A 27,101-nucleotide genomic window follows, 5' to 3' on the forward strand; every position below is an offset into this window, starting at 1 on the left:
CACACACACACAAATAAATGATTTTTTTTTTTTGTAAGTAAACTCATCTGGTAGAAAGAGGCACGAGACACAAACCAGCTCTCTAAATGTTCCACCTCCCGTCCACCTGCCCACCCATTTAGGCATGAGCCCCAGCTGACAAGCCACCCCCCCCCCCGACCCCCGGTCTGCTTTCAGCCCGAGGAGAAGGGTGAAAATGGTTAAGCTACGAGAATCGACGCAGCCTGAGTATTTACTTGAATTTTTATCAGGTAGTCGATCTATCTTCCACACCACGGCCCGGTAGGCGATGTCGTATTTTGCGGACCCTACCGTGACCTGAATGACGGGATTGGTTTCGGGTTCATGTAAACTGCCCAGACATGCCCGGCGATTCATTTTGGCTTTCAGAGATTTCTGCCTCTGGAGGTTCATGGTCCAGAGAGCCTTAATCCACTGAGCAGGGACCGGAAAGTGAATCAGGATATTGTCACAGCTCCTCAAGGCACTGGCATGGGATGGCCCCTGAGTCACCGGGGTCATGTTGACAAAGGCCTGAAGGTCCACATGTGCTCCCTGGACAACCACCAGGGACTTTAGAGAAAAGGGAAGGTCATCCCCGTTATACGGAGTCTTGAAACGCATCAGCTCGAACCGGCAGGCATCAAGAGGGGCAAATTTAATGATTCTCGATCGTTCGAATTCGTCTGCTCTCACACACTTGTGAAAATGATAGTCAAGGATATCAATCCCTTTCTTTGCCGGTTCTCTCTCGACATGGCATGCATCTCGTTTCTGCAGCTCAAGGTCGTTCAAGGTCAAGAAGCATTCCGGGGTCCCATTCACAAAACAGAGGCAGCAGACCTGAGTGATCACAGCGCTGTCCACCAGCATCCCGTCCTCCTTCGTGACTTTGCCCCAAAAGTTGTCCACGATTTCCAGGTGGATCTCCTGCTCCTCGTAGCTCCTCTTGGTCTTCGACACGGCCGGCAGCCTGGTCAGCTCTTCCTCCACAGTCGTCAGAAACTCCAGGAAGTCTGGGTACTCGGGGGTCCCCAACTTCAGCATCTGCTCGGCGTCTGGTTCATGGACTGCCTCCGTCTTGGCGTGGTACCTCCTCCTCTCCGAGTATGACACGTGCTCAATCTTCACCGTGTGGATTTTGCCCGCCACGCCGAAGTTCTCGACTTTGGGTTCAGACAGGCGGCATTGGGGATCCAGCTGCAGCTCTCGGAATGGTTTCTCCAAGCCCTTCTCGTAGTACATCTGCAAGATCCCCCCGGGCAAGACTTTCAGGAAGATCGGTCCCCACTGCCTGGAAGACATCACGCTCTTCCTCTCAGGGATCCTGAGCATGAAGAACCATCCAGCTTTGGGCTGACTCCTGAACAGCGTGTGGGGGACAAAGCCAGAGGCCAGGCCCTTGGCAGACGCATTTCCAGGAGGGTCCTCCCCGTTCTCGGATGCCTGGAGATGTTCAAGCCTCTCGCATATGTAGTTGAGAGAACATTTATTCAGGCTTTTCTGGTCAACGGGCACCTCCTTGTCCCTTGATGACGAGGCCTTTCTGCTTGGGGGAGGGTCGGAGGGCAATCGGGACCCTCTGGCTTCATCTCTCCAAAATGGATTTGAAAAGGCGCAGTCCTCCTGGAAGTCCTGAAACTGCAGAGCCTCGCCCTGGACCCAAGGGCTCCCAGCCTGCTGAGGGCTGCTGATGTCATCGGGAAGGCCTACTGGGACACTCGGAGGCATACAGGAGTGGTCACTGGGTAAACAGGTTGGCTTAGTGGGCAACAGGGAGGAGTCTCCTCCTGAGGTTGAGACGGGGCTGCTTGAAGAACATTCTGGAATGGGATAAAGCACATGAGTCCCTGCTTTAGGAATGCCGGGAAACCCTGGGAAGTCTCTGGTAGGTGTGGAAAGAGGAGAATTACTCGGAGGTCCTGGACTGAAGTAAAAATCGACGCAAGGGGAGGAGAGGGGAGTGCTGTTGGCGGAGGACGAGGCACTGGGGAAATCCTTCAGGCCAGGAAGGTTCAGCTTAAGCCCATTGGGTCTGCAGAGCCCTTGATTCTCTGGAGGGAAATTCCTGGGTTTCTGAGCAGACTGAAAAGTGGGGTCTTCATCAAAGGTGACCCAGTTGCCTGGGTTGGTGGAGCACATCTTCAGGATCAGCTTGTGCTCTCGGCAAGGAATCAGACACGTTGCCTCTGTTAAAGGAGAAAGAGAGAATCAGGATACACAGTAAGGGTAGAAAACAAGATACTAGAGGGCTTTAGTTCTGACAAAGACTTGGGTGTGAAAACACATATTTATTAGGTACAAAGAAATGCCCAGACGCCGTAACTCTGTTGATGGATGAAGGCTCCATGTTGTCTTACTGAGACTTGATTTACATTTAAGAATACACCTAAGACAGGCCACGGGTGGTGGTGCACACCTTTAATCCCAGCACTCGTGAGGCAGAGATAGGAGGATCGCCATGAGTTCAAGGCCACCCTGAGACTACATAGTGAATTCCAGGTCAGCCAGGCTACAGTGAGACCCTACCTTGAAAAACAAAACAAACCAACAACAACAAAAAAACAAAGAACACACATAAGGGGCTCAAGAGACAGCTCAGCAGTTAAGGCAATTGCCTGTGAAGCCTCACAACCCGGGTTCGGTTCCCCAGTAGCCACGTAGAGCCAGATGCACAAAGTGGCGCGTGCATCTGGATTTGGGGTTCGTTTACAGTGGCTGGAGGCCCTGGCGTGCCCATTCCTTCTTTCTGTCTCTCTTCTCTCTACATCTCTCACAGCTTGCAAATAAACAAATAATTAAAAAAAAAAAGAACATACATTAGCGGAAAATCAAGGATTAGAAATGGAATGGAGGGCAGTGCTATAGTTTAGATCTGGACCCCCCCCCTCCAAAAACACATTGTCCTCCGTTGCTGGAAGAGCTGAGGCTGAGGTCAGGCCTAGTAAGAGGATGCTAGATCTCTGAGGTGTGGGCCCTGCCAGAGATTGTGGGACCCCACCCCCACACCACTCTTTCACACGCACCCAGGAGGAGAATGGGGTCCCCCCTCTTCACACCTGCACCTGCACCATGCCATGCTGCCACCCCACAGGCCCCCAAAGCAAGACAGACGGCAACCCCCAAAACTGTGACACAAAATAAACCTTTCCTCATGCTTTAAGCTCATGATCTCAGGAATGCTGTTACAGCAGCAGAGAGGTAACAAACACAAGGAGCCACACTTAGCGCCGACAAAATATTTACTTCAACTAATGCCAAACACGAGATGACTCCCCGTGAGCTGTCGATCAAAGCGCCCTGAGGCTCCCAAAGCAATACACGCAGTTGCCAAAGCACTTGGTTGCCCACCAGAGCAAGACTATTGAAGACAGTACGTATTTTGGCGGCAGGGCACTGGGAAATCAATCAGGGATTGAGCTGGAAGCTTCTTCCCTGCAGGCTAGTTGTCACAGTGATCGGACGGACTATGCAACTGGGGGAGAAAAGTCATCAACAATCTTTTTTTTTTTTTTGCTAGGCAGGGTGTCACTCCAGCCCAGGCTGACCTGGAATTCACTATGGAGTCTCAGGGTGGCCTCGAACTCACGGCGATCCTCCTACCTCTGCCTCCCGAGTGCTGGGATTAAAGGCGTGCGCCCCCACGCCCAGCTCATCAACAGTCTTAACAAGCAGTGGACCCGCCTCATACCCAGCCAAGCAGGCAAGATGTGCCCAGTGCTGCAACAGTAACATGACCTTTATGGGGGTAACCTACGGCTCTCTAATTGGATTTTTTTTAATATTTTTTGTTCATTTATTTATTTATTTATTTGAAAGCTATAGACACAGAGAAAGACACATAGAGGGAGAGAGAGAGAATGGGCGCGCCAGGGCTTCCAGCCACTGCAAACGAACTCCAGAAGCATGCGCCCCCTTGTGCATCTGGCTAACGTGGGACCTGGGGAACCGAGCCTCGAACCGGGGTCCTTAGGTGTCACAGGCAAGCGCTTAACCGCTAAGCCATCTCTCCAGCCCTCTAATTGGATTTGAGTCCTGCTCCGCTTCAGGAAAGCCATGACTGGTCAAAAGCCTATATGGTCCTCAGAGAGAAGCTACTACTATTGTTTGGCCAAGCACTGAAAGTAAATGACTGTTGAGCGGCTCAGCATCAAGCAAGGCATCTATACTGCCTCCAACATAGTTGTCTTATTTAATCTGATGTAGTCTCAGGAAGCATTGCAGACGAGAGGTCAGAAAGAGAACAAAAGCCAAAGGGCAGGGAAGAGAGGTCGGGAATGCTGCCTTCCTGATGTGGGGCGGCTGGGGCAGTCGTGACTGTGATTCACAATGACTACTGTGACCTACACATGATTGGGTCCATCGACAGTAGAGAAAGGAAGAAAAGAAAAATGTCAGGGGCTGGAGAGATGGCCTAGCGGGTCAGGCGTTCGCCTGCAAAGCCGAAGGACCGCAGTTTGATTCTCCAGGACCCACATAAGCCAGCTGCAAAGGGGCGCACGCGTCTGGAGTTGGTTGGCAGTGGCTGGAAGCCCTAACATGTCCATTCTCTCTCTCCCTCCCTCTCTCTCTAGCAAACAAATAAAAATAAAACACTTTTTAAAAAATTAAAAAAGAAAAGGAAAACATCAAAGTGGAATGGGACTAGTTGAAAATAAGGGGTTCAGCCGGGCGTGGTGGCGCACGCCTTTAATCCCAGCACTCGGGAGGCAGAGGTAGGAGGACTGCCATGAGTTCAAGGCCACCCTGAGATGACAGAGTTAATTCCAGGTCAGCCTGGACCAGAGTGAGACCCTCCCTTGAAAAAAAAAAAGAGAATAAGGGGTTCAGTGGAGGGAGATGAGGAAAGGGTAACAAGGAAAGGTTACAAGAGGGGATTATGATCAAAATATACTCCATGCAGGTAAGAAAATTATCAATAAAAATGTTACAAAATAAATTAAATCAAAGCTGTTACAAGAAACAAAAAGGGCATTTATAATGATAAATGCACAGCAAAAGCAGCAATTATGAAGCATCTGGAGTGCAGCTGCAGAGACAAAAGGCCCTGGTGTAACCGTGCTCACTCATATTCATCCTCTCTTCTCTCTGTGCATCTCTCTCCCATTCTCTCCCTTTCTGCTTACAAATAAATGGAAGTATTAAAAAAAAAAAAAAAAAAAGCTAAGTGAGACCTCTTAAAGCAGGTATGGTGGCGCACGCCTTTAAGGCCAGCACCAGGGAGGCAGAGGTAGGAGCATCATCTTGAGTTCAAGGCCACCCTGAGACTACACAGTGAATTCCAGGCCAGCCTGGACTAGAGTGAGACCCTCCCTCGAAAAACCATAAATAAATAAATGAGATCTCAAAGAAATAGCATAGTTTCATATTTCAAAAACCTGGAAAAGGGCTGGAGAGATGGCTTTGCGGTTAAGCGCTTGCCTGTGAAGCCTAAGGACCCCGGTTCAAGGTTCAATTCTCCAGGACCCACGTTAGCCAGATGCACAAGGGGGCGCACGTGTCTAGAGTTCATTTGCAGTGGCTGGAAGCCCTGGCATGCCCATTCTCTCTCTCTCTCTCTCTCTCTCTCTCTCTCTCTCTCTCTCTCTCTCTATCTGTCTGTCTCTTTCTCTCTCTGTCACTCTCAAATAAATAAGTAAAAATGAACAACAACAAAAAAATAAAAACCTAGAAAAAAGCAGGCTAACCCTAAAGTTAGCAGAAGACATTACAATCAGAGCAGAAATAAGTGAAATACAGAAAAGAAAAACATTAGGAAAAAGAAAATCAATGAAACATTAATTTCCGAGGTAGGCTCTCACTCTAGCCCAGACTGACCTGGAATTCACTATGTATTCTCAGGGTGGCCTCGAACTCATGGTGATCCTACCTCTGCCTCCCCAGTGCTGGGATTAAAGGCATGCACCACCACGCTCAGCTAAAGTCAACATTTTAAAAGATCAACAAAACTCACAAACCTCTAGCTCAACTAATGAAGAACTGAACTAGAAGACTCAAAATCAGAAATTAAAAAAAAAAAAAGAAGAAGAAGAAGACATTACCACAGAAGCCATAGAAACTCAGAGTACTGTAAGAGAGTGCTATAAATACAGCAACAAGTTGTATAGGTGGGGGAAAATGAGCAAATTCCTAGGAACATACAATGTACCAATGCTCAATCATAAAAGAACTCTAAAACCTGAGCAGACCTGGAACTAGGGAGAAGACTGCATTAGTAATGAAACCCGCCCAATAAAGAAAAGCCCAGGAACAGATGGTCTCACTGCTGAGTCTACAAAACATTCAAAGAATGAATGCCAATTCCTTGCAAATTCTTCCAAAAAAAAAAAAAAAATGGAGGGAGGGGAATGCTTCCAAGTTTGTTACATAAGGCCAGATTCATCCTGATACCATAACCAAAAACCTTAAAGAAGTACATTTAGAGGCTGGAGAGATGGCTTAGTGGTTAAGGCACTTGCCTGCAAAGCCAAAGGATCCCAGTTCGACTCTCCAGGATCCATGTAAGTCAGATGCACAAGAGGGCACATGCATCTGGGGTTCGTTTACAGTGGCTGGAGGCCCTGGTGTGCCCATTCTCTCTCTCTCTCTCTCTCTCGCTCTCTCTCTGCCTTTTTCTCAAATAAATAATAAATAAATAAAATATATTTTTTTAAAAAGAAGTACATTTTAAAACAAAGCAATGGGCTGGAGAGATGGCCTAGTCATTAAGCACTTGCCTGTGAAGCCTAAGGACCCCGGTTCGAGGCTCAATTCCGCAGGACCCACGTTAGCCAGATGCACAAGGGGGCGCACGCGTCTGGAGTTCGTTTGCAGTGGCTGGATGCCCTGGCGCGCCCATTCTCTCTCTCTCCTCATTTCCCTCTCTCAAATAAATAAATAAATAATAAAATGTTTTTTATAAATAAAAAAATATTTTATTTATTTGAAAGACAGGCATGGGGAGGGAGAGAGAGAGAGAATGGGTACATCACACTTCTAGCCGCTGCAAGCAAACTCCAGACACACACGCCACCTTGTGTGTCTGGTTTTCATGGGTCCTGGGGAATCCAACACGTGTTCTTTAGCTTTGCAGGAAAATGCCTGAAATGCTGAGCCATCTCTCCTTCCCCCTTCCACTCCCATGATCATCCTCACACATACAAAAAGGCATTTGGCAAAAATTCAGTATCATTTCATGACAAAAATATTTAACAAATGACGAATAGAATAAAATTACATCCATGTAATTTCCCTATGTGAAAATCCCATGGCTACCATTACCTTCCATGGTAAAGGCTTAAAGGCTTCCTCTAAGATCATGAATAAGACAAAAATGCTCATCCTCACCACTGGTAATCAACATTGTGTAGTGCTCACAGCTAGGACAATTCCTCAAGAAAAAGAAATGAAGGGGGCTGGAGAGATGGCTTAGCAGTTCAGCACTTGCCTGTGAAGCCTAAGGACCCCAGTTCAAGGCTCGATTTCCCAGGACCCACGTTAGCCAGATGCACAAGGGGGCGCACGTGTCTGGAATTCGTTTGCATTGGCTAGAGGCCCTGGCGCGCCCATTCTCTTTCTGTCTATCTGCCTCTTTCTCTCTCTCTCTGTCACTCTCAAATAAATAAATAAATAAAAATGAACAAAAAAAAGTTGCAAAATTCATTTGCACATGCAAGAGAGAGAAAGAAACAGAGTGTGTGTATGTGTGTAGGCAAATCAGGGCCTCTTACCCCAGCAAATGAACCCAACACATGCACCAGAATGGGTACTAAGAAATCAAACCTGGGCAGACAGGCTTTGCAAGCAAGTGTCTTTAACTGCTGAGCCATCTCCAACGCTAAATTTCTATTCACTTACTTATTCGTTTATTTCTTTGAAAGAGAGTGTGTATGGGTGCACCAGGGCCTCTTGCCCACAACAAATTCCAAATGCATGTGCCCCTTTGTGCATCTAATTTTACATGGGTAATGGGGAATCGAACCTGGGCCACCAGGCTGTGCAAGCAAGTGCCTTTACCGACTGAGCCATCTCCCCAACCCCACAAATGACGTGATCTTCTGTGTAGCAAAGCCTTCAAGACTCCACACAAAAGAAAACTTTAGAAGTAATAAGCAAAGTTGTAGAACATGGAATCAGCATGCAAAACTCAGTTGCATTCATTTCTATGTAGTAAGAGCAAATTATCCAAAAAGTAAATTAAGAAAATAATCTTATGTGCAACAATATCAAAAAGAAGAAAATGCCTAAAAGTAAACACAACCAAAGATGTTAAAGAGGCAAAACCTCACTTAAAAAAAAAATAAAAACATTGAGCTACAGAGATGGCTTAGCAGTTAAGGCACTTGCCTGCAAAGCCTAAGAACTCAGGTTCAGTTCCCCAATACCCATGTAAGCCAAATGTACATGGTGGCGCATACATCTGGAGTTCGTTTGCAGTGGCTGGAGACCCTGGGGCACCCATTCTCTATCTGCCTCTTTCTTTCTTTCTTTCTTTCTTTCTTTCTTTCTTTCTTTCTTTCTTTCTTTCTTTCTTTCTTCCCCCCCGCCCCGTCTCAAATAAATAAATATAAAATACTTTTTTAAAAATGGGCTGGAGGGATGGCTTAGCAGTTAAGGCATTTGTCTGTAAAGCCAAAGGAAGGTTCAGCTCCCCAGGACCCACTTAAGTCAGATGCACAAAGGGGGAGCATGCGTCTGGAGTTCATTTGCAGTGGCTGGAGCCTTGGTGCACCCATTCTCTCTTTCTCTGTCTCTCTGACCCCTCTTTCTCCTCTTTCTCTCTGTCAAATAAGTAAATATAAATAAAAATATATAAAAGAAATTAAAAACACAAACAAGTAAAAAGGCCTTGTTCTTATAGTGGAAGACTTAAAATTACTCAAATATAGCCAGGCGTGGTGGCGCACGCCTTTAATCCCAGCACTTGGGAGGCAGAGGTAGGAGGATCTCCAAGAGTTCGAGGCCACCCTGAGACTCCATAGTGAATTCCAGGTCAGCCTGGACCAGAGTGAGACCGTACCTCAGAAAAACAAACAAAAAAAAAATTATTTAAATATACATACTCAAAGTGACCTATAGGTTTAATACCTATAATAATTCATACCAAAATCACTATATACCTAGAATACCTACATATACCATAATACCTATAATAATTCATACCAAAAACTCCCAAGCACACTTGCTGGCCTCAGAGCACATTACAAAGCTGGAGCTCTTGGCCAAAAGACAGACATATAGTCCAATAGAAGACCCAGGTTCAATTTCCCAGGAGATGCACAAGGTGGCTCATGCATCTGGAGTTTGTTTGCAGTGGTTGGAGGCCCTGGGACACCTATTCTCTCTCTCTCTCTCTCCCTTCCTCCCTTCTCCTTTCTCTCTGTCAAATAAATTTAAAAAAAAATATTTTAAAAACATTATGCTGGGCATGATGGCACACACATTTAATCCTAGTATTTGGGATGCAGAGGTAGGAGGATTGCTATGAGTTCAAAGCCACCCTAAGATTACAGAGTGAATTCCAGGTCCACCTGGGCCAGAGTGAAACCCAACCTCCAAAAATAAAATAAAATAAAAATGAAATAGAGCTAACATAAGATCCAGCAACCCCACTTCAGGGTATTTATCCAAAAGAATTAGAAATGGAATTTTTTCCTACAGCGCTGGAAATCGAACTTGCTAGGCAGGTGTTGTACCCTGGAGCCACATTCTCAGCCTGAAAACCTAAGCCTGAAGACACGTCTGCCCTGATCTGCTCACGGCATTCTCATCGGCAGAGGCTGGAAGCCCTGGCCCATTCTCCTCTCTCTCTCCCCCTCCCTCCCTCCCTCCCTCCTTCTTCTATTTCTCTCTGCTTTCAAATAAATAAATGCCTATTTTTTAAAAAGAGAAGTTTCAGATGTGGAAAATAAAAATGTTCAAGGGTTGAAGAGATGGTTTCATGGTTAAGGAGCTTGCCTGCAAAGCCAAAGGACCCAGGTTCAATTCCCCAGGACCCACACATACAGGAGTCACAAGATGGTGCATGCCTCTAGAGTTCATTTTCAGAGGCTAGAGACCTGGCACACCCATATTCATTCTCTCTCTCTCTCTCTTTCTCCCCCTCTCTCTCTCTCAATCTCTCTCAAATAAATAAGTAAAAATAAAATATTAAAAAGATGTTCAAGAGGGCTGGAGAGATGGCTTAGCGGTTAAGCGCTTGCCTGTGAAGCCTAAGGACCCCGGTTCGAGGCTCGGTTCCCCAGGACCCACGTTAGCCAGATGCACAAGGGGGCGCACGCGTCTGGAGTTCATTTGCAGAGGCTGGAAGCCCTTCCTCTATCTGTCTTTCTCTCTGTGTCTGTCGCTCTCAAATAAATAAATAAATAATAAATAAATAAAAAAAATGTTCAAGAGATCTGAGGTGTAGCAAATGAATACAGTTAATAATATTGCACCACACACTTATATTTTTGTCAATAAAGGGTAGCACCGTTGTGGAGTTTTTTCCACATTAAAAAAAAAATATTGTAGGAAGCCGGGCGTAGCGGTGCACGCCTTTAATCCCAGCACTCGGGAGGCAGAGGTAGGAGGATCGCCGTGAGTTCAAGGCCACCCTGAGACTACATAGTGAATTCCAGCTCAGCCTGGACCAGAGTGAGACCCTACCTCGAAAAACCAAAAAAAAAAAAAAAATTGTAGCCAGGTGTGGTGGTGCATGCCTTTAATCCCAGCACTCGGGAGACAGAGGTAGGAGGATCACTGAGATTTCAAGGCCACCCTGAGACTGAATTCCAAGTCAGCCTGGGCTAGAGCGAGATCCCACCTCAAAAAAAAAAAAAAAAAAGAATATATATATATATGGCACAAGCAGGGGGATCAGAAGTTCAAGGCCATGCTTAGATACATAGTAAGTTCAAGTATGTAGCCTGAAACTTTGTCCTAGAAAAAATAAAGGGAGAGAAAGGGGGCTGGAGAGATGGCTTAGCGGTTAAGCACTTGCCTGTGAAGCCTAAGGACCCCGGTTCGAGGCTCGATTCCCCAGGACCCACGTTAGCCAGATGCACAAGGGGGCGCACACGTCTGGAGTTCCTTTGCAGTAGAGGCCCGGGCGCTCCCATTCTCTCTCTCTCTCTCTCTAACTGCCTCTTTCTCTCTCTGTTGCTCTCAAATAAATAAATAAAAATGAACAAAAAAAATTTTAAATATATAAAGGGAGGGAAGGAGGGGGAGAGAGAGAGGAAAGGGGAAGGAAAAAGGAAGGGAGGGAAGGGTTAAAGGAAGGGAGATAAAAGGAGGGAGAGGGAAGGTGAGGAGGGAAAGGGAAGGAAGAAGGGGAGGGAGGAAAGAAGGAGAGAAGAGAGAGGGAGGATAGAGAGGAAAGGGAAGAAAAGGAAGGAGAGAGGGAGGGCAACTAACACTTTTAAATCAAATGACTGTCCTTACTTGAATGGTTACTATAGAGCCAGGCTTTGCTAATATAAAAAACGCAAGAGGTGGCCGGGCGTGGCGGTGCACGCCTTTAATCCCAGCCCTCGGGAGGCAGAGGTAGGAGGATCGCCGAGAGTTCGAGGCCATCCTAAGACTACAAAGTGAACTCCAGGTCAGCCTGAGCTAGATTGAGACCCTACCTCGAAAAAAAAAAATACAAGAGGAGCCAGGCGTGGTGGAGCACGCCTTTAATCCCAGCACTCGGGAGGCAGAGGTAGGAGGATCTCTGTGAGTTCGAGGCCACCCTGAGACTGCATAGTGAATTCCAGGTCAGCCTGAGCTAGACTGAGACCCTACGGGGGGTTGGGGGGGATCCATCCCACTCAGGTTGGAGAAGAATTTACTATACTGTATCTTAAAAAAAAAAATACAGGAGGGAAAGCTGACGATTTAATAATAATGAGCTCAGAACATACAGAGTTTTACATTTTGAAATTCCTGACCTTGCTCATGGAAATGGCCTGTGAAGTGTGTCCTGTCATTGCTGTTTCGTAGCTGTGCTGACCACGGGGTTGCCTCATCGCCTGAAGTCACCCAGCCAATAAGAGCTCAGGATGTGTGTTTAAATAACAGCTTTACTAAAGAAATATTACTCACATACCATAAGGACCTCACTCTTCAAATAGTGTAAAACGCAGCAGTTTTTAGTACATTAATAGAGGCGAGTAACCAACACCATGAATACCAGAACTTTCTTCCTGCTCTCAAACGAAACCCTGCACCTCCTGTTCATTCTGCCCTTTCCCCAGGCCCTGACAATCACTAACCCACTTGATTATTATTCTTTTTTTTGAATATTTATTTACTTGGGAGAGTGAGTGTTTTGGCACCAGGGACCCCCTGGTATTGCAAAAGCATCCAGACACGTGGATGGCGTCGTATATCTGGCTTTACATAGGTGCTGGGAATCAAACTCAGGCAGCCAGAATTTTGCAAGCAAATGCCTTTAACCACTGAGCCATCACCCTAGCCCACTAATCTACTTCTGCCTCAATGTCTTTGTTCTTGCCAAGCATTTCACAGAAGTGGAAAAGCAGGATGGCACGCTCTATGCCCTTTTACACCTTTGTTCTTTCACCTGCGTGGATCTGTAGCATCCATCCACGTTGTAACACACACATCTTAGTGCCTCACTTCTTCGTGTGGCTGAGCAATATCCCATCGTGTGGGCCAGGCCCACTTTCTGTTTATACAACAGGAGGATGTTTGGTTTATTTTACCCTTTATTTATTTATTTAAGAGCGACAGATACAGAGAGAAAGACAGATAAAGGAAGAGAGAGAATGGGCGTGCCAGGGCTTCCAGCCTCTGCAAACGAACTCCAGACGCGTGCGCCCCCTTGTGCATCTGGCTAACGTGGGACCTGGGGAGCCGAGCCTCGAACCGGGATCCTTAGGCTTCACAGGCAAGCACTTAACTGCTAAGCCATCTCTCCAGCCCCATACTTTACCCTTTTTAAAAAATATTTTTTGTTCATTTTTATTTATTTATTTGAGAGTGACAGAGAGAGAGAAAGAGACAGATAGAGAATGGGCACCCCAGGGCTTCCAGCCTCTGCAAACGAACTTCAGACGCATGCACCCCCTTGTGCATCTGGCTAACGTGGGTCCTGGGGAATCGAGCCTCGAACCGGGGTCCTTAGGCTTCACAGGCAAGCGCTTAACCGCTAAGCCATCTCTCCAGCCCTATTTTACTCTTTAGCTATTACAATGCTATGGACATTTGTGTGTAAGTTTTCTGTGATCATCTGCATACTTAGACTATGGAAAGAATCCAGATTTGAACACAAGTCACTTCAGTCTCATTTGACATAGCATGAATTAGTAATATTCTACTGCTGACACCAGAAGCAATGAGCTATTATGGAGGTAAGGACATCTGAATCCTGGGTACAGCTCTGCTACTTACGAGCTGTGTACACAGCCTCTCTAGACATTCTGAAGTGAGCCTGCAGTGTTTATTTATTTATTATGTGAGAGAGGAAACAAAAAAAAGTGACAGATAGAATGGGTGCGCCAGGGCCACCAGCCACTGCAAACAAACTCCAGACACATGTGCCACCTTGTGTGCCTGGCTTATATGGGTCTCAGGGAATCGAGCCTGTGTCCTTAGGCTTTGCAAGCAAATACCTTAACCACTAAGCCACTCCTCCAGCCCCTGAAATATTTTTCATAAGCTGAGGACTATATTACTAATGGGCTTCACTGGGGATCGAACCCAGGGCCTCACATACAGCAGGCAAAAACTCCACCACTGAGAAACACCCCCCACCCCATCAGTCCCCTAGTCCTGAAGTTTTTAACCCTCCTTCCAAACTGTCAGGTGGAAAACTCCATGAGCTCCGCAGATGTGAAGACTTGGCACCTGTTGGCAGGCGGTCCCGGGAGAAAAAAAACCAACTCTTTTTTCTACTCTCCAGCCGCCTCCTAGTGGATAATGAAGGTTGGACCAAAGTAATTATTCAAGCCTGGAAGGGAACCAAAGCAAAGAGAGCTGAGGCCCACTAGGAACATGGGCTCTGGTGTTTTCATTCGCTGTGTCTGCACATTCCTGAGGGCACAAAAAAAAAAAAAAAACACGCAGTGGCCAGCAGCCAAGGCCCGCTGGCCCTCTCAGGATGTGGGCACCTCACTGTGGCTCTTGGGCTGAAGTTCCCCAGGGAGGGGAAGGGAGGAGGAAGGACCAGCCCGGGAAATCAGCAGCAGCTGTCCAGACCCATCCTCCCCCACCCTCTTCCGAAGGAATCCAGCCCAAACAACCCCTGACTTAGGGTGAGGCACTGTACAAATGCGGACTGGAGATGAGTCGATTAAAAAAGACAGGGGCGCACACCTTTAATCCCAGCACTCGGGAGGCAGAGGTAGGAGGATCGCCGTGAGTTCGAGGCCACCCAGAGACTACAATAGTGTGTTCCAGGTCAGCCTGAGCTGGAGTGAGACTCTACCTCGAAACCACACCCCTCCAAAAAAAAACATTATGGTTGGTCAAATTTAGCCCCCAGTACTTGGTGCCAGGGCTAGCCTCTTCCTGAGACAGCCCCCAGTCCTAACCCACCAGCCCTCTGGTTCACCTGAGCCAAAAGACAGCCCACCACCATAAGGTTATATAAATACCTTTGCAAGGGGAGGGCAGGCTGTCTGACCACTTGGGAACTTGCAGCTGTGGGTGAGTGTTTTCTTCCTCAGCTGGGGGCCTAGGTTGATTCCACCCATGCCTAGCTGGGTGGGATGCCCTAGCCCTTACTCTCTACGTGGGCTCCTTTATCCCCTCCAGCTCCCCACATGGCAGGAGCTCCTTGAACTTTCTTTCCTCTTTCTTTCCATGGATTTTCCAGGCCCTCCACGTAGGATCTCTTTAGCCACGTGGGTGCCTTTTCTTGGCTCCATACTTCCCTCAATAAATAAATAATCATATATACATTTTTATATATACATATATATATGTATTTATGTATGTATGTATATATATATACCCACACACATATGTATGTATATTTTTTTAAAGATAGCACAGAGAAGACCCTGAGAGGGACTCTTGGCTTTCTTGGGTAGAAGGAACATCAGTCTTTGTCCCCAGAGGGGACAGCTTGTTTCCCTCCTCCATCGGCCTGCAGCTGCCTTTCTCCATCTCTTACCTCTGTCACCCCTCCCTATGGGTGACCTCATCTTTCTATTCTGGACCCAGAGTGCCTCTAGGGAAGACAGCAGGCGCAGCACAGCGTGACACACCTTCCTTCGGTCCGCTCCTGTGCCCAGCTCCTCCAGGGGAGTCTTCAGGTTGCAGAGTCCGTCTGGTTTCAGGTCTTCCCTGCACTGCCAGTACCGATGGATCTAGGCGTTCCTGAGCCTCACCAAAGGGCCCCGGGTCCCACCATTGACAGGCCGTGCGCACGCAACACCTCGCTGAAAGTTCACCACCATCCACGCTGCTTCCAGCCATCTTCAGAAGCAAACATTGCTCCTGAGGCACTGCCTGACTCCTGCCTCCGCTGGGCCCCAACTCTTCCAGGGGTCTGTCTGCAGTCCACCCGTGTCGTCCCCCAAACTCCTAGCAGACAGCCGCAGACACGCTCAGAGATGGCGCAGGACATCGAGACTGACGGAGGCACAGACAGAGAATGTATTCCAGGGGTCTGAGTAGACAGTGCAGTGGTTAAAGACGCTTGCTTTCAAAGCCTGCCGGCCACGGTTCGATCCTTGCCACGACCCACATAAAACTGGACTGACTTGGGCTGGAGAGATGGCTTAGCGGTTAAGCACTTGCCTGTGAAGACTAAGGACCCCGGTTCGAGGCTCGATTCCCCAGGACCCACGTTAGCCAGATGCACAAGGAGGCGCGCAATGCGTCTGGAATTCGTCTGCAGTGGCTGGAGGCCCTGGCGCACCCATTCTCTCTCTCTATCTCCCTCTTCTCTCTCTGTCTGTTGCTCTCAAATAAATTTAAAAAAAAAAAAAAAGAACCAAGTGCTAGTATTAAAGGCGTGCGCCACCATGCCCAGCTTGAATAAATAAGAAAATGGGGCTGGAGAGATAACTTAGCCATTAAAACACATGCTTGCAAAAGCCAAAGGATCCAAGTTCAATTCCCTAGGATCTATGTAAGCCAGATGCACAAGAGGGCGCACACATCTGGAGCTTGTTTGCAGCGGCTGGATGCCCTGGCGCACCCATTCTCTCTCTCTCTGATTCTTTCTCTCCCTCAAATACTACACTTTTTTTAGTGTATTATGGTAGAAATTTCTAGAAATCCACTTCTGAGGTTTAAAGATTTCTATGGGAAGTGTTTGTTTTCCTGTAAAACTGTTAGACATTCTTCAAAGCTGTCTCCAGAATATACTGAACATGAGGACAAGTTAAAAGTAGCTTCATTGAGTCGGCCGTGGTGGCGCATGCCTTTAATCCCAGCACTCAGGAGGCAGAGGTAGGAGGACCATCGTGAGTTCGAGGCCACCCTGAGACTACGTAGTGAATTCCAGGTCAGCCTGAGCTAGAGCAAGACCCTACCCTGAAAACCCAAAAAGGAAAAATTAACTTCATTGACCTGCCTACACTAGGCATAACCCCTGTAATACAGGAAACAGACCATGACATCAACCTGCACTTCAACACGTGTGACGGGGGCAGTAGAAGCTTAGCACACTCTCTTGAATATGTAAAGAGTTGACCAACCCCCCCCCCCAACACGAGGTAGAGAAGCTTAAAACAATCTTGCCTCCCACCATGGATGAATAGCAGGGAGGTAGGCCACAGCAAGCATGTAAAAAGCCTCCACTTGCACACCAGTCCTACCCTCCATCTCTCTGCGGTTTAGAAAGCCAAATTGGGGGGCTGGAGGGGTGGCTTAGCAGTTAAGGCATTTGTCTGCAATGCCAAAGGACCCAGGTTCTATTCCCTGGGACCCACGTTAGCCAGATGCACAAGAAGGCGCACGCGTCTGGAGTTCATGTACAGCAGCTGGAGGCCCTGGCGCACCCATTCTCTCTCTCTCTCTCTCCTTCTTTCTCTCTCTGTCTGTCACTCTCAAATAAATAAATAAAAATAAAAAGCCGGGCGTGGTAGGAGGATTGCCATGAGTTCGAGGCCACCCTGAGACTCCATAGTGAATTCCAGGTCAGCCTGGGCTAGAGTGAGACCCTACCTTGGAAAACCAAAAAAATAAAAATAAAAATAAATAAACAAAAACCAATCTCCTGAGGCAACAAGGTTCAGAGAGGTTAAGGTACTTGCCTAAAGTCACCTAGCCAGCAGAGGAAAAGTGAGAGCTGTGACCAGGTATCTAAATTCCAGGTCAAGGACAATCTGAGGATTTACTGAAGTGGGGGCAGCCTGTCACACACCACCCCCCTTCACTTGGGAAACATCACCAGGGTAGAGCCACCATTTCCAGGAGTGAAGAGCAAGAGTCTAAGGATGCTGTCCTCACCTGCTGTATGGTGCCTTGGATGTCAGGGTATAGGAAAGGCAAACTCGAGGACAGTGTTCCCCAAGACTGCACAAGAACAACAGCCCAGCAACAATCTGGATTATTTCTGAGAACGTCTTTCATAATTCAACCAGCCTTATTTCCTGTCCCATCTTTGTCTTTTCTTTTTTTTTTTTAAAGAGTTACAGAACTCTTTTTTTTTTAAATTATTTATTTATTTATTTGAGAGCAACAGACACAGAGAGAAAGACAGATAGAGGGACAGAGAGAGAATGGGCGCGCCAGGGCTTCCAGCCTCTGCAAACGAACTCCAGACGCGTGCGCCCCCTTGTGCATCTGGCTAACGTGGGACCTGGGGAACCGAGCCTCGAACCGGGATCCTTAGGCTTCACAGGCAAGCGCTTAACCGCTAAGCCATCTCTCCAGCCCTGTCTTTTCTTTTTATGGGAAAGGGAGAGAGCAAGAGGGAGAACTGGCATGCCAGGGCCTCTAGTCACTGCAATCGAACTACAGGCACGTGAGCCACCTTGTGCACAATTGTGCATCAGGCTTACGTGGGTCCTGGGGAATGAAACCTGGGCCCTTAGGCTTCATAGGCAAGCGCCTTAAGAGCTAAGCCATCTCTCCAGCCCTCCTGTTCTTTCTTCATTGACCATCATACCCTTTGGAACCACCTTGGCATACTGGCTAATTCTCCAACTTCTGTATCACTTCTTACAAATCCCTCTCTCCTACACCATTCCTAGCCCCCTCTATTCTGCTGGTTCCCGTCCCCCCCGCCCCCTCCTTTTCTTTGGCTTTTCTTCAAAAACCATCATATAAAGTGCACAGGAGAGGTCCTGCAGGCTGTTGAAATTCAACTGATGTCTTTAGCTGGTCAAGAGCATTCCCAGTCACTCGAGGCTTAAAGACTTTGTCCCTACATTGCTGTATGTTTGAGTGAAAACCACTCTCCCACGTGCTCCCTAATATCTAGCTTTTCTGTAAGTGCCTGAAGCTGGTGGGGGTGGGGGAGAGTAAAACTGGGACATTTCCAGAGGCAGCTCAGGAATTCATCAGCAACTTCTCTGGGAGGTCCTTTGATAACAGTCCTGACTCCTCTGGGTGGGGAGGGGGAGGGTGCCCGGGCCAGAAACCTCTCCAGCCTTAGGGACACCCTGGCCTTTTGCAGAAGGCTAAAGTCATCTTTTTGTGCCTCTGACTTTTTGCTCGGTGACAATAGTGCATAATCCAGAGAAAGAATGTCTTGCTGTCAGAATCGGTGTGGTTTCATTGGCTGTCCCCCAAATAAGGAATTCTCGGAGGCCTGCGCGCCAGACTTCTCCACAGTAGCTTCGTAACCAGACCAGGAATGTCTACAAAGCCTCCTGATTCGTGGGGGTGGGGGGCAGCTCTGCCACTCTGTGACCTTGGTACTGTTGCCAGATTGGCATCAGGGCCACAGAGCTAAACTTCAGGGCACTGGGAAGAATGTTCCTTAAAGGTTGGCTACAATAGTGTTTCAAGTTATCATTCCTATAGTTTTCCCTTTAAAAGGGGAGGGGGGAGTTAAAAGTTCAAAGAGAAAAATATCAGATGTTAGGGCAACTTAACAGCTAGCAGGCAGAAATATTGTCACATGTGTTCTATAGCCCATAGTATTTGATTGCAAATGCGCATGGCATTTCTCTCAGCTATGTGACAGGAAATGCCATTAGTCAAAGATGAAACCGCAGCAGAATCCGTCAATAACTTCAAATATGAACAGCTTGCTTTCTGCTCCAACTCCCCTGGCCTGCCCTGCCCTGTGGTATTTAACCTTGACTTTTCCTGCACGTGTTTGAGTTTGGGTCCTGGCTTTTTTGTTGCTGTTGTTTTGCTTTTTTTTTTTTGTTTTTCGAAGTAGGGTCTCACTGGAGCCCAGGCTGACCTGGAATTCCCTATGTAGTCTCAGGCTGGCCTCGAACTCACCGTGATCCTCCTACCTCTGCCTCCAGAATGCTGGGATGAAAGGCGTGCGCCACCACGCCCGGCTTTTCTGAAGCTGATTTTATCATCTGTCCATTTCTTCAAGTTTGACAGCAGTGACAAAGGTCTGCTCTCTGCCCAATTCTAGCCAGGCTGGAGGCCTGCTTCTTCAGACTCCCCACCGTCAACAGCAGCCTATCAAGGCCGGAGCAAATGTGAGTGTAGACTGTAGGGGTGACTCAGGAGCCCTCAAATGCCTATCTGAAGGCCCTTGGAGATATTCAGCTCCCTCACTGTTATGGCTTGAGCCAGGGTTGTTTGTTAGGTGCATTTTCATTACATCTGTTTGGTTGCAGGGCTGGGGACAGAACTCAGGGGCCACGCACAGATTAGGCAAATCTGACTAATACCCTCAGCTCTCAACTTTTATTTTCAGTATCGCGACATTTCTGCAAGTGGCCCCGTGTGCTCGTGACAAGCATGCAGATGCCGTAGAATCCTGCTGAGTCCAGCGTCCTCACCTGCTCAAGGGTAACTCAGATATTTACTTCCTAAGCCACACTCGCCATCTCAGCGCTTGGGAGGTGGGGGAGAGGAGCCATTAATGAATCCGAAGTCAGCTTGGACTTCACAGTGAACCCCCAGACCTACCTGGGCTTCAGCGTAAGGCCCTTTCTCAAGATAAATAAAAAGCCGGGCGTGGTGGCGCACGCCTTCAATCCCAGCACTCGGGAGGCAGAGGTAGGAGGATGGCCGTGAGTTCAAGGCCACCCTGAGACTACAGAGTGAATTCCAGGTCAGCCTGAGCCAGAGTGAGACCCTACCTCAAAAAAACAAAAACCTGGCCTGGAGAGATGGCTTAGTGGTTAAGCGCTTGCCTGTGAAGCCTAAGGATCCCAGTTCAAGGCTTGATTCCCCAGAACCCACGTATGCCAGATGCACAAGGTGGCCCATGTGTCTGGAGTTTGTTTGCAGTGGCTGGAGACACTGGCACACCCATTCACTCTAGCGCGCTCTCTCTCTCTCTCTCTCTCTCTCTCTCTCTCTCTCTCTCTCTCTCTCTCTCTGTCACTCCCAAATAAACAAATAAAAATAAGCAAAAAAATTAAAAAATAATGGAATGGAAAGGAGTTTGTGTCCTTGTAAGAAGACAGGCAGAGGGCTGGAGAGATGGCTTAGTGGTTAAGCACTTGCCTGTGAAGCCTAAGGACCCCAGTTCAAGGCTTGATTCCCCAGAACCCACGTATGCCAGATGCACAAGGTGGCCCATGCCTCTGGAGTTCATTTGCAGTGGCCAGAGGCCCTGATGTGCCCATTCTCTCTCTCCCTCTCTATTGCTCTCAAATAAATAAATAAAAACAAACAAACAAACATAGTGAATTCCAGGTCAGCCTGGGCCAGAGTGAGACCCTACCTTGAAAACCAAAAAAAAAAAAGACACGCAGAGCAGAACAGGCTCATTGTCTGCGATGGTCCATCTTCACTGTCAGCTTGACTGGAAACCTGTGTCTGTGAGGCTGTTTCCAAAATGACTTTGCTGATGTGGGAAGACCTGTGGGCCACGGTCCCAGACCGAGTCCTCAGTATTTGACCGCAGATGCTGCCAACGTCAGTAGCTGCCTCCGGCTACAAGTGCCGTGCCTGCTCCGCCAGGGTGAGCTGTATCCTCAGCTCGGAGTCAAAATAAGGCTTCCTTCCTTCAGTTCCTCTGTCAGTGATGACATGACAGCGTCAAGAAAAGTAACCAACAGGGCTGGAGAGATGGCTTAGCGGTTAAGCGCTTGCCTGTGAAGCCTAAGGACCCCGGTTCGAGGCTCGGTTCCCCAGGTCCCACGTTAGCCAGATGCACAAGGGGGCGCACGCGTCTGGAGTTCGTTTGCAGAGGCTGGAAGCCCTGGCGCGCCCATTCCCTCTATCTCCCCCTATCTGTCTTTCTCTCTGTGTCTGTCGCTCTCAAATAAATAAATAAATAAAATTTTAAAAGAAAAGAAAAGTAACCAACACGCTGTCTGTGAGGATGCAGTGAGAACGCAGCAGCCTACAGCCCTCAACACGACCTAATTCGGCCAGAACCCTGAGCTCAGATGGCTAGCCTCTAGAACTGGGTGAGGGAGGCAACTCACTCAGACTTTTTTCTTTTATAAATGTTTTATTATTTGTTTATATGAGAGGGAGAGAAAGATACGGGGGGAGGGGAAAGGGTGTACCAGGGCCCCCAGCGGCTACAAACTCCAGATGCACGTGTCTTGTGCATCTGTTCTATGTAGGACCTGGGGGATCGAACCTGGGTCTTTGGGCTTTACAGGCAAGCACCTTAACCGCTAAGCCAGATTTGGAAGACAGTAACTACAGAAAAGTCAGGTGGGGAGGAAAGACCCAGTGTCCAATGCACTTAAGAAACCCCAGACATGGGCTGGAGAGATGGCATAGCAGTTAAGCACTTGCCCGTGAAGCCTAAGGACCCTGGTTTGACACTCGATTCCCCAGGACCCATGTTAGCCAGATGCACAAGGGGGTGCACGTGTCTGGAGTTCGTTTGCAGTGGCTGGAAGCCCTGGCACGCCCATTCTCTCTCTCACTCTCTATCTGCCTCTTTCTCTCTCTGTCACTCTCAAATAAATAAATAAAAAATAATTTAAAAAAAAAAAAGGGAAACCCCAGACAGGGCTGGAGAGATGGCTCAGTTCGAGGCTGGATTCCCCAGGACTCATTTATGCCAGATGCACAAGGGGGCACATGCATCTGGAGCTCCTTTGCAGTAGCTGGAGGCCCTGGTGCGCCCATCCTCTCCCTCTCTCTCTGTCTGTGTCTCTCAAATAAATAAATAAAAGTAAACAGAAAAAAACAGTAACAAAAAAAAAAAAGAAACCCCAGACAGTCTTCAAGGAGCTACTTCCAACACCGACGTTCTATATGAGCTCAGGAACGTACCTCTCCCTGGCACGTCCCCAGGAGCACGGACGAAGAGGAAGAGACACGTAGCTTTCCTTAACCCCCGCCCCCGCCAGGGTGGGTGTGCCTCAGAACACGGTAGAACATGCAACTTGAGAACACACGGCCAGCTTCCCCTCCTGTCACATCAGCCTCCTAGTTACAGCACTGTGGTTTGGCTCTGGGTCCACAGTGGTTTCTTTGACCCTAACATATTCTTTTTTTTTTAGTTTTTCGAGGCGGGGTCTCACTGTGGTCCAGGCTAATCTGGAATTCACTATGGAGTCTCAGGGTGGCCTCGAACTCACGGCGATCCTCCCACCTCTGCCTCCCGAGTGCTGGGATTAAAGGCGTGCGCCTCCACGCCCAGTTGACATTAGCACGTTCTTAGAACAGCACCCAGGACCATCAGCAGCCACCGGTTCCCTCCTTGACAGGATGACAGTCTACAGAGAAGGGTATCCCCACCTTTGCTTTCCCAGACGGGGCAGGGGGGCCCAGAGAGCTTCACTTGGACCATGGCTGGAAAGCTCTCGTGCCTTTGATCAGAGGACGCATGAGAGGGCTTTCTTTTCCAGAGCATTCTCTGACCATTGTGGACAACATCAGCTCCCATAATTGCCCTCTGGCCTCCTGCGGGCAAGCTCTGGCCTTTCCTGGCCAAGGAAAGTGTTACAGTCAGGTTCACATTGCTGGCAGCAATCACCCGACCAAGAGCAGCTTGTGGGAGATAGGTTTATTTTGGCTGACAGGCTCGAGGGCAAGCTCCACGATGGCAGGGGAAAAGGATGGCATGAGCAGAGGGTGGACATCACCCCAGGGTCAACATAAGGTGGACAACAGCAACAGGAGAGTGTGCCAAACACTGGCAAGGGGACACTGGCTATAACACCCATAAGCCCGCCCCCAGCAATACACCACCTCCAGGAGGCGTTAATTCCCAAATCTCCATCAGCTGGAAACCTAGCATTCAGATCATGTAAGTTTATGGGGGGGACACCTGAATCAAACCACCACAGAATGAAACCCCTAAAGGGTGGTCTCAAGCCCTCACACAAGGGTGGAGCCCTGGAGGGCGACATAATGTCCAGTGTCTTCTCTGTCTGGAGCCGTGAGATCACAACCTGTCTCCTCCCAAACCTATCATTTCCCCATACCTGCTCCTCTCAGGCTCTGAGTCTCCCGCCTACATTTGAGTGAACGGCAGAGGAGTATCAAGTTCTTTCCGGAAAAAAAAAAGACCCAACGTGCAGACTGGGAGATGGCTTAACAGTTAAGGCCCTTGCCTACAAAGCCAAACGAGCCAGGTTTGATTCCGCAGGACCCACGTAAGCCAGATGCACAAGGTGGTGCATGAATCTGGCGTTTGTTTACAGCAGCTGAAGGCCCTGGACTGCCCATTCTCTCTCTCAAATAAATAAAAATATGGGGGTTTTTTTGGTTCATTTTTATTTATTTAATTGAGAGTGCCAGAGAGAAAGAGCGAGAGGCAGATAGAAAGACAGAGAGAGAATGGGCGCACCAGGGCCTCCAGCCACTGTAAACGAACTCCAGACGCGTGCGCCCCCTTGTGCATCTGGCTAACGTGGGTCCTGGGGAATCAAGCCTCGAACTGGGGTCCTTAGGCTTCACAGGCAAGCGCTTAACCGCTAAGCCATCTCTCCAGACCAAATAAATAAAATTTTTTTTTAAAAAAACAATGTGCACCCTCTGCTCATGCCATCGTTTTTCCCTGCCATCGTGGAGCTTCCCCTCGAGCCTGTAAGCCAAAATAAATCTCTTTTTCCCAGAAAAAAAAAAAAAAAAACAATGTGATTCATAACCAAGTTGTGAAGAGGAAGTTATGTTACATGGCGCCTTCCCCAAGTTGGACCCAGTGCTGGGACTCTTGGCCCCACAGACCTTCCCTTCTGCTTGGCCTGCAGCTCTGTCTATCCCAAGGACAAGGAGCAAGATGGGGATCTTGGAAACCCCAAGCAAGAAATGTTAGACAGGGCTGAAGAGATGGCTTAGCGGTTAAGGCGCTTGCCTGCAAAGCCAAGGGACTTTGGTTCGATTCCCCAGTACCCATGTAAGCCAGATGCACAGGGAGGCACATGAGTCTGGAGTTCATTTTCAGTGGCTGAAAGCCCTGGCATGCCCATTTTCTCTGTCTCTCTTTCTCTCTCTCTCTGCCTCTTTCCCTCTCTCAAATAAATAAATAAATAATAAAATATTTTTAAAAAGAAAAGTTAGACCATCTCTCCTGAGCCCCAAATCTCCTGTTCTTCCAACTAAATCATACTGTCTACCAGAAGTCAAAACAGGATAAAGAGCAGATAAAAGGGAGCCGGGTGTGATAGCACCCGCCTTTAATCCCAGCACTCTGGCGGTAGAGGAAGGAGGACCACCATGAGTTCGAGGCCACCCTGAGACTACATAGTGAAGTCCAGGTCAGCCTGGGCTAGAGTGAGACCCTACCTCGAAAAAACAAAACAAGAAGAAAACAACAAAACAGGGCTAGGGAAATGGCTGAGTGAAAAATGTGTTTGCCAAGAACCAGAGTTCGGATCCCCAGTATCCACATAAGTGCCCAGAGGGTGTGGTGACCGTCTGTAACCCCAGAACTCGATAGGTAAGGACTGGGGAGCCCCGGGGCATGCTAGATAGAGAGACTAACCAAATTGGTGACCTATGGTATGGTAGTTTGATTTAAGTGCCCCCCATAAACTTAGGTGCTCTGAATGTTAGGTTCCCAACTGATAGAGATTTGGTGCGTTGTTGGGGGCGGGCTTATGGGTGTTATAGCCAGTTGCCCCATGCCAGTGTTTGGCACACTCTCTCGTTTCCTGTTGTCCACCTGATGTTGGCCATGGAGTGATGTCCACCCTCTGCTCATGCCATCGTTTTCCCTGCCATCATGGAGCTTCCCCCTTGAGCCTCGAGCCAAAATAAACCCTTCCGCCACCCCCCTCAAAGCTGCTCTTGGTCAGGTGTTTTCTGCCAGCAACGCAACCCTGACTAAAACATAACGGGTTCAAGTGAATAAAGTGTACAGCAATCAAGGAAGACTCGGGTTTAGTGGTTTAGACGCTTGCCTGCGAAGCCCCAGGACCCATGCTCAACACTCTCCAGGTCCCACATAAGCCAGACGCACAAGGTGACGCAAGCGCACAATGGGGCGCACGTGTCTGGGGTTCGATTGCAGTGGCTGGAGGCCCTGGAGTGCCAATTCTCTCTCTCTCTGTCTCTCATAAAAGGGAGGAAGGACAAGGTCAAATCAGTGTAGGGTCCAAGACAACAGAGAGAGGTAGAATGGGGCTTTGTGATTTGGTCAACAGAGAACAAGGCCACCCTGCCTTTCTAGAACCAAAGGGGAGTATGTCGCTTGCTCACGCCATGGGTGCAGAGCCCTACAGCATCCTTCCTGTATGGGCTGCACCCTAATAGCCCTGAACCCCGTGCCTCCTCAGGGTCTACCTTCTCCTCTCAGAAGTAACATGAAGAAGACCACAGCATGCTGCCCACTCTCTGGAAAATTCTGCCCACCCCTGGCCAGCAGAAGGAGAGAGACAAGCCAGCCATCATTGGCATGAGGGCTGTAAACAAGGTCTGCTTTCAGGGTCGCCCTTCTGGCATCTGGGTTCCGTGGGCTCGTCAGTGAAAAAGGGCAAAGTACTTGAGAGAGAGTATTATGTCCTCTCCGGGGACACCCCCCCCCCCGCCCCGCAAGGCTGGGCTGCTGTGGGACTCTGTGGTTACAAGCCAGTGGTTCCTGGATTTTGATTCTGGATTCTCTTAAAGAAGCCATGGAAAGAATAGACAGTAACGTTAGCTGCCAAGTGGCCTGGGGCAGTCACACATCTTAAATATACAAGTCTTCTCTCTCATTGGCCTTCCTGAAGATAAGCAAAAAGTCTGAAAAAAAAATAATAAAGATGATCTCTGTCTGCAAACCTAAATATTTAGTGGAGGGAAAACCCAAATCAATGCCTTTGCTACGAAAATGGGCCAAACAATTTATGTTAATTACCAGCTTTTAGCGTTCTGAGAACAGGCAAGGAGCTAACTGATCCAAGAAGGATATTCAATGCTCTAAAATGCAATTCCTGGGCTGGAGAGATGGCTTAGCGGTTAAGCGCTTGCCTGTGAAGCCTAAGGACTCAGGTTCGGTTCGAGGCTCGATTCCCCAGGACCCACGTTAGCCAGATGCACAAAGGGGCGCACGCATCTGGAATTCGTTTGCAGTGGCTGGAGGCCCTGGCGCGCCCATTCTCCCTCTCTCTCTCTCTCTCTCTCTCTCTGCCTCTTTCTCTCTCTGTCACTCTCAAATAAGTAAATAAAAATAAACACAAATAAATAAAGTAGGGTTGGAGAGATGACTTAGCAGTTAGGCGCTGGCCTGTGAAGCCTAAGGACCTCAGTTCGAGGCTCGATTCTCCAGGACCCACGTTAGCCAGATGCACAAGGGGACGCACGCGTCTGGAGTTCATCTGCAGTGGCTGGATGCCCTGGCGCGCCCATTCTTTCTCTCTCTCTCTCTCTCTCTCTCTCTCCCCCTGCCTCTTACTCTCTCTGTCTGTCACTCTCAAATAAATAAACAAATAAATTTTAAATAAATAAAATGCAATTCCTTCCCACACATAGAACAAGCTATGTTCAGACAGCAGCAACCTTCGTGAGTTCAGGCCCGCCATCTATAGGGAATCACCTAGGATGGCAACCCTTGGTTACTGGTCGCATGTTCTCGGGCAAATTCTTGTACCCCCGCAGCTCCTGCTGAACCATTCAGTGAGGTGACAGTACGTCTGCTAAGTGCCGGGTTCTCGAGACCAGAGGAAAACATGAAGCCTGACGGCGTGGTGGCAAAAACC

General features: G+C 48.4%; 1 protein-coding gene across 2 annotated transcripts in view; it reads right to left on the reverse strand.

Moving 5' to 3' along the window:
• The window catches only part of Ston1 (stonin 1), a 65,748-nt gene that overhangs the window by 12,243 nt on the left and 26,404 nt on the right, over positions 1–27,101 (reverse strand). For both annotated transcript variants that reach the window (XM_004660151.2, XM_045137391.1), the window contains exon 2: positions 237–2,189. In XM_004660151.2, coding sequence (XP_004660208.2) covers positions 237–2,142 — 1,906 coding nt within the window. In that variant the 5' untranslated portion in view covers positions 2,143–2,189. The remainder of the gene's footprint in view (positions 1–236; positions 2,190–27,101) is intronic.

Source organism: Jaculus jaculus, chromosome 18 (genome assembly GCF_020740685.1).
Source record: "Jaculus jaculus isolate mJacJac1 chromosome 18, mJacJac1.mat.Y.cur, whole genome shotgun sequence".
In the NCBI taxonomy this organism is placed as follows: domain Eukaryota; kingdom Metazoa; phylum Chordata; class Mammalia; order Rodentia; family Dipodidae; genus Jaculus; species Jaculus jaculus.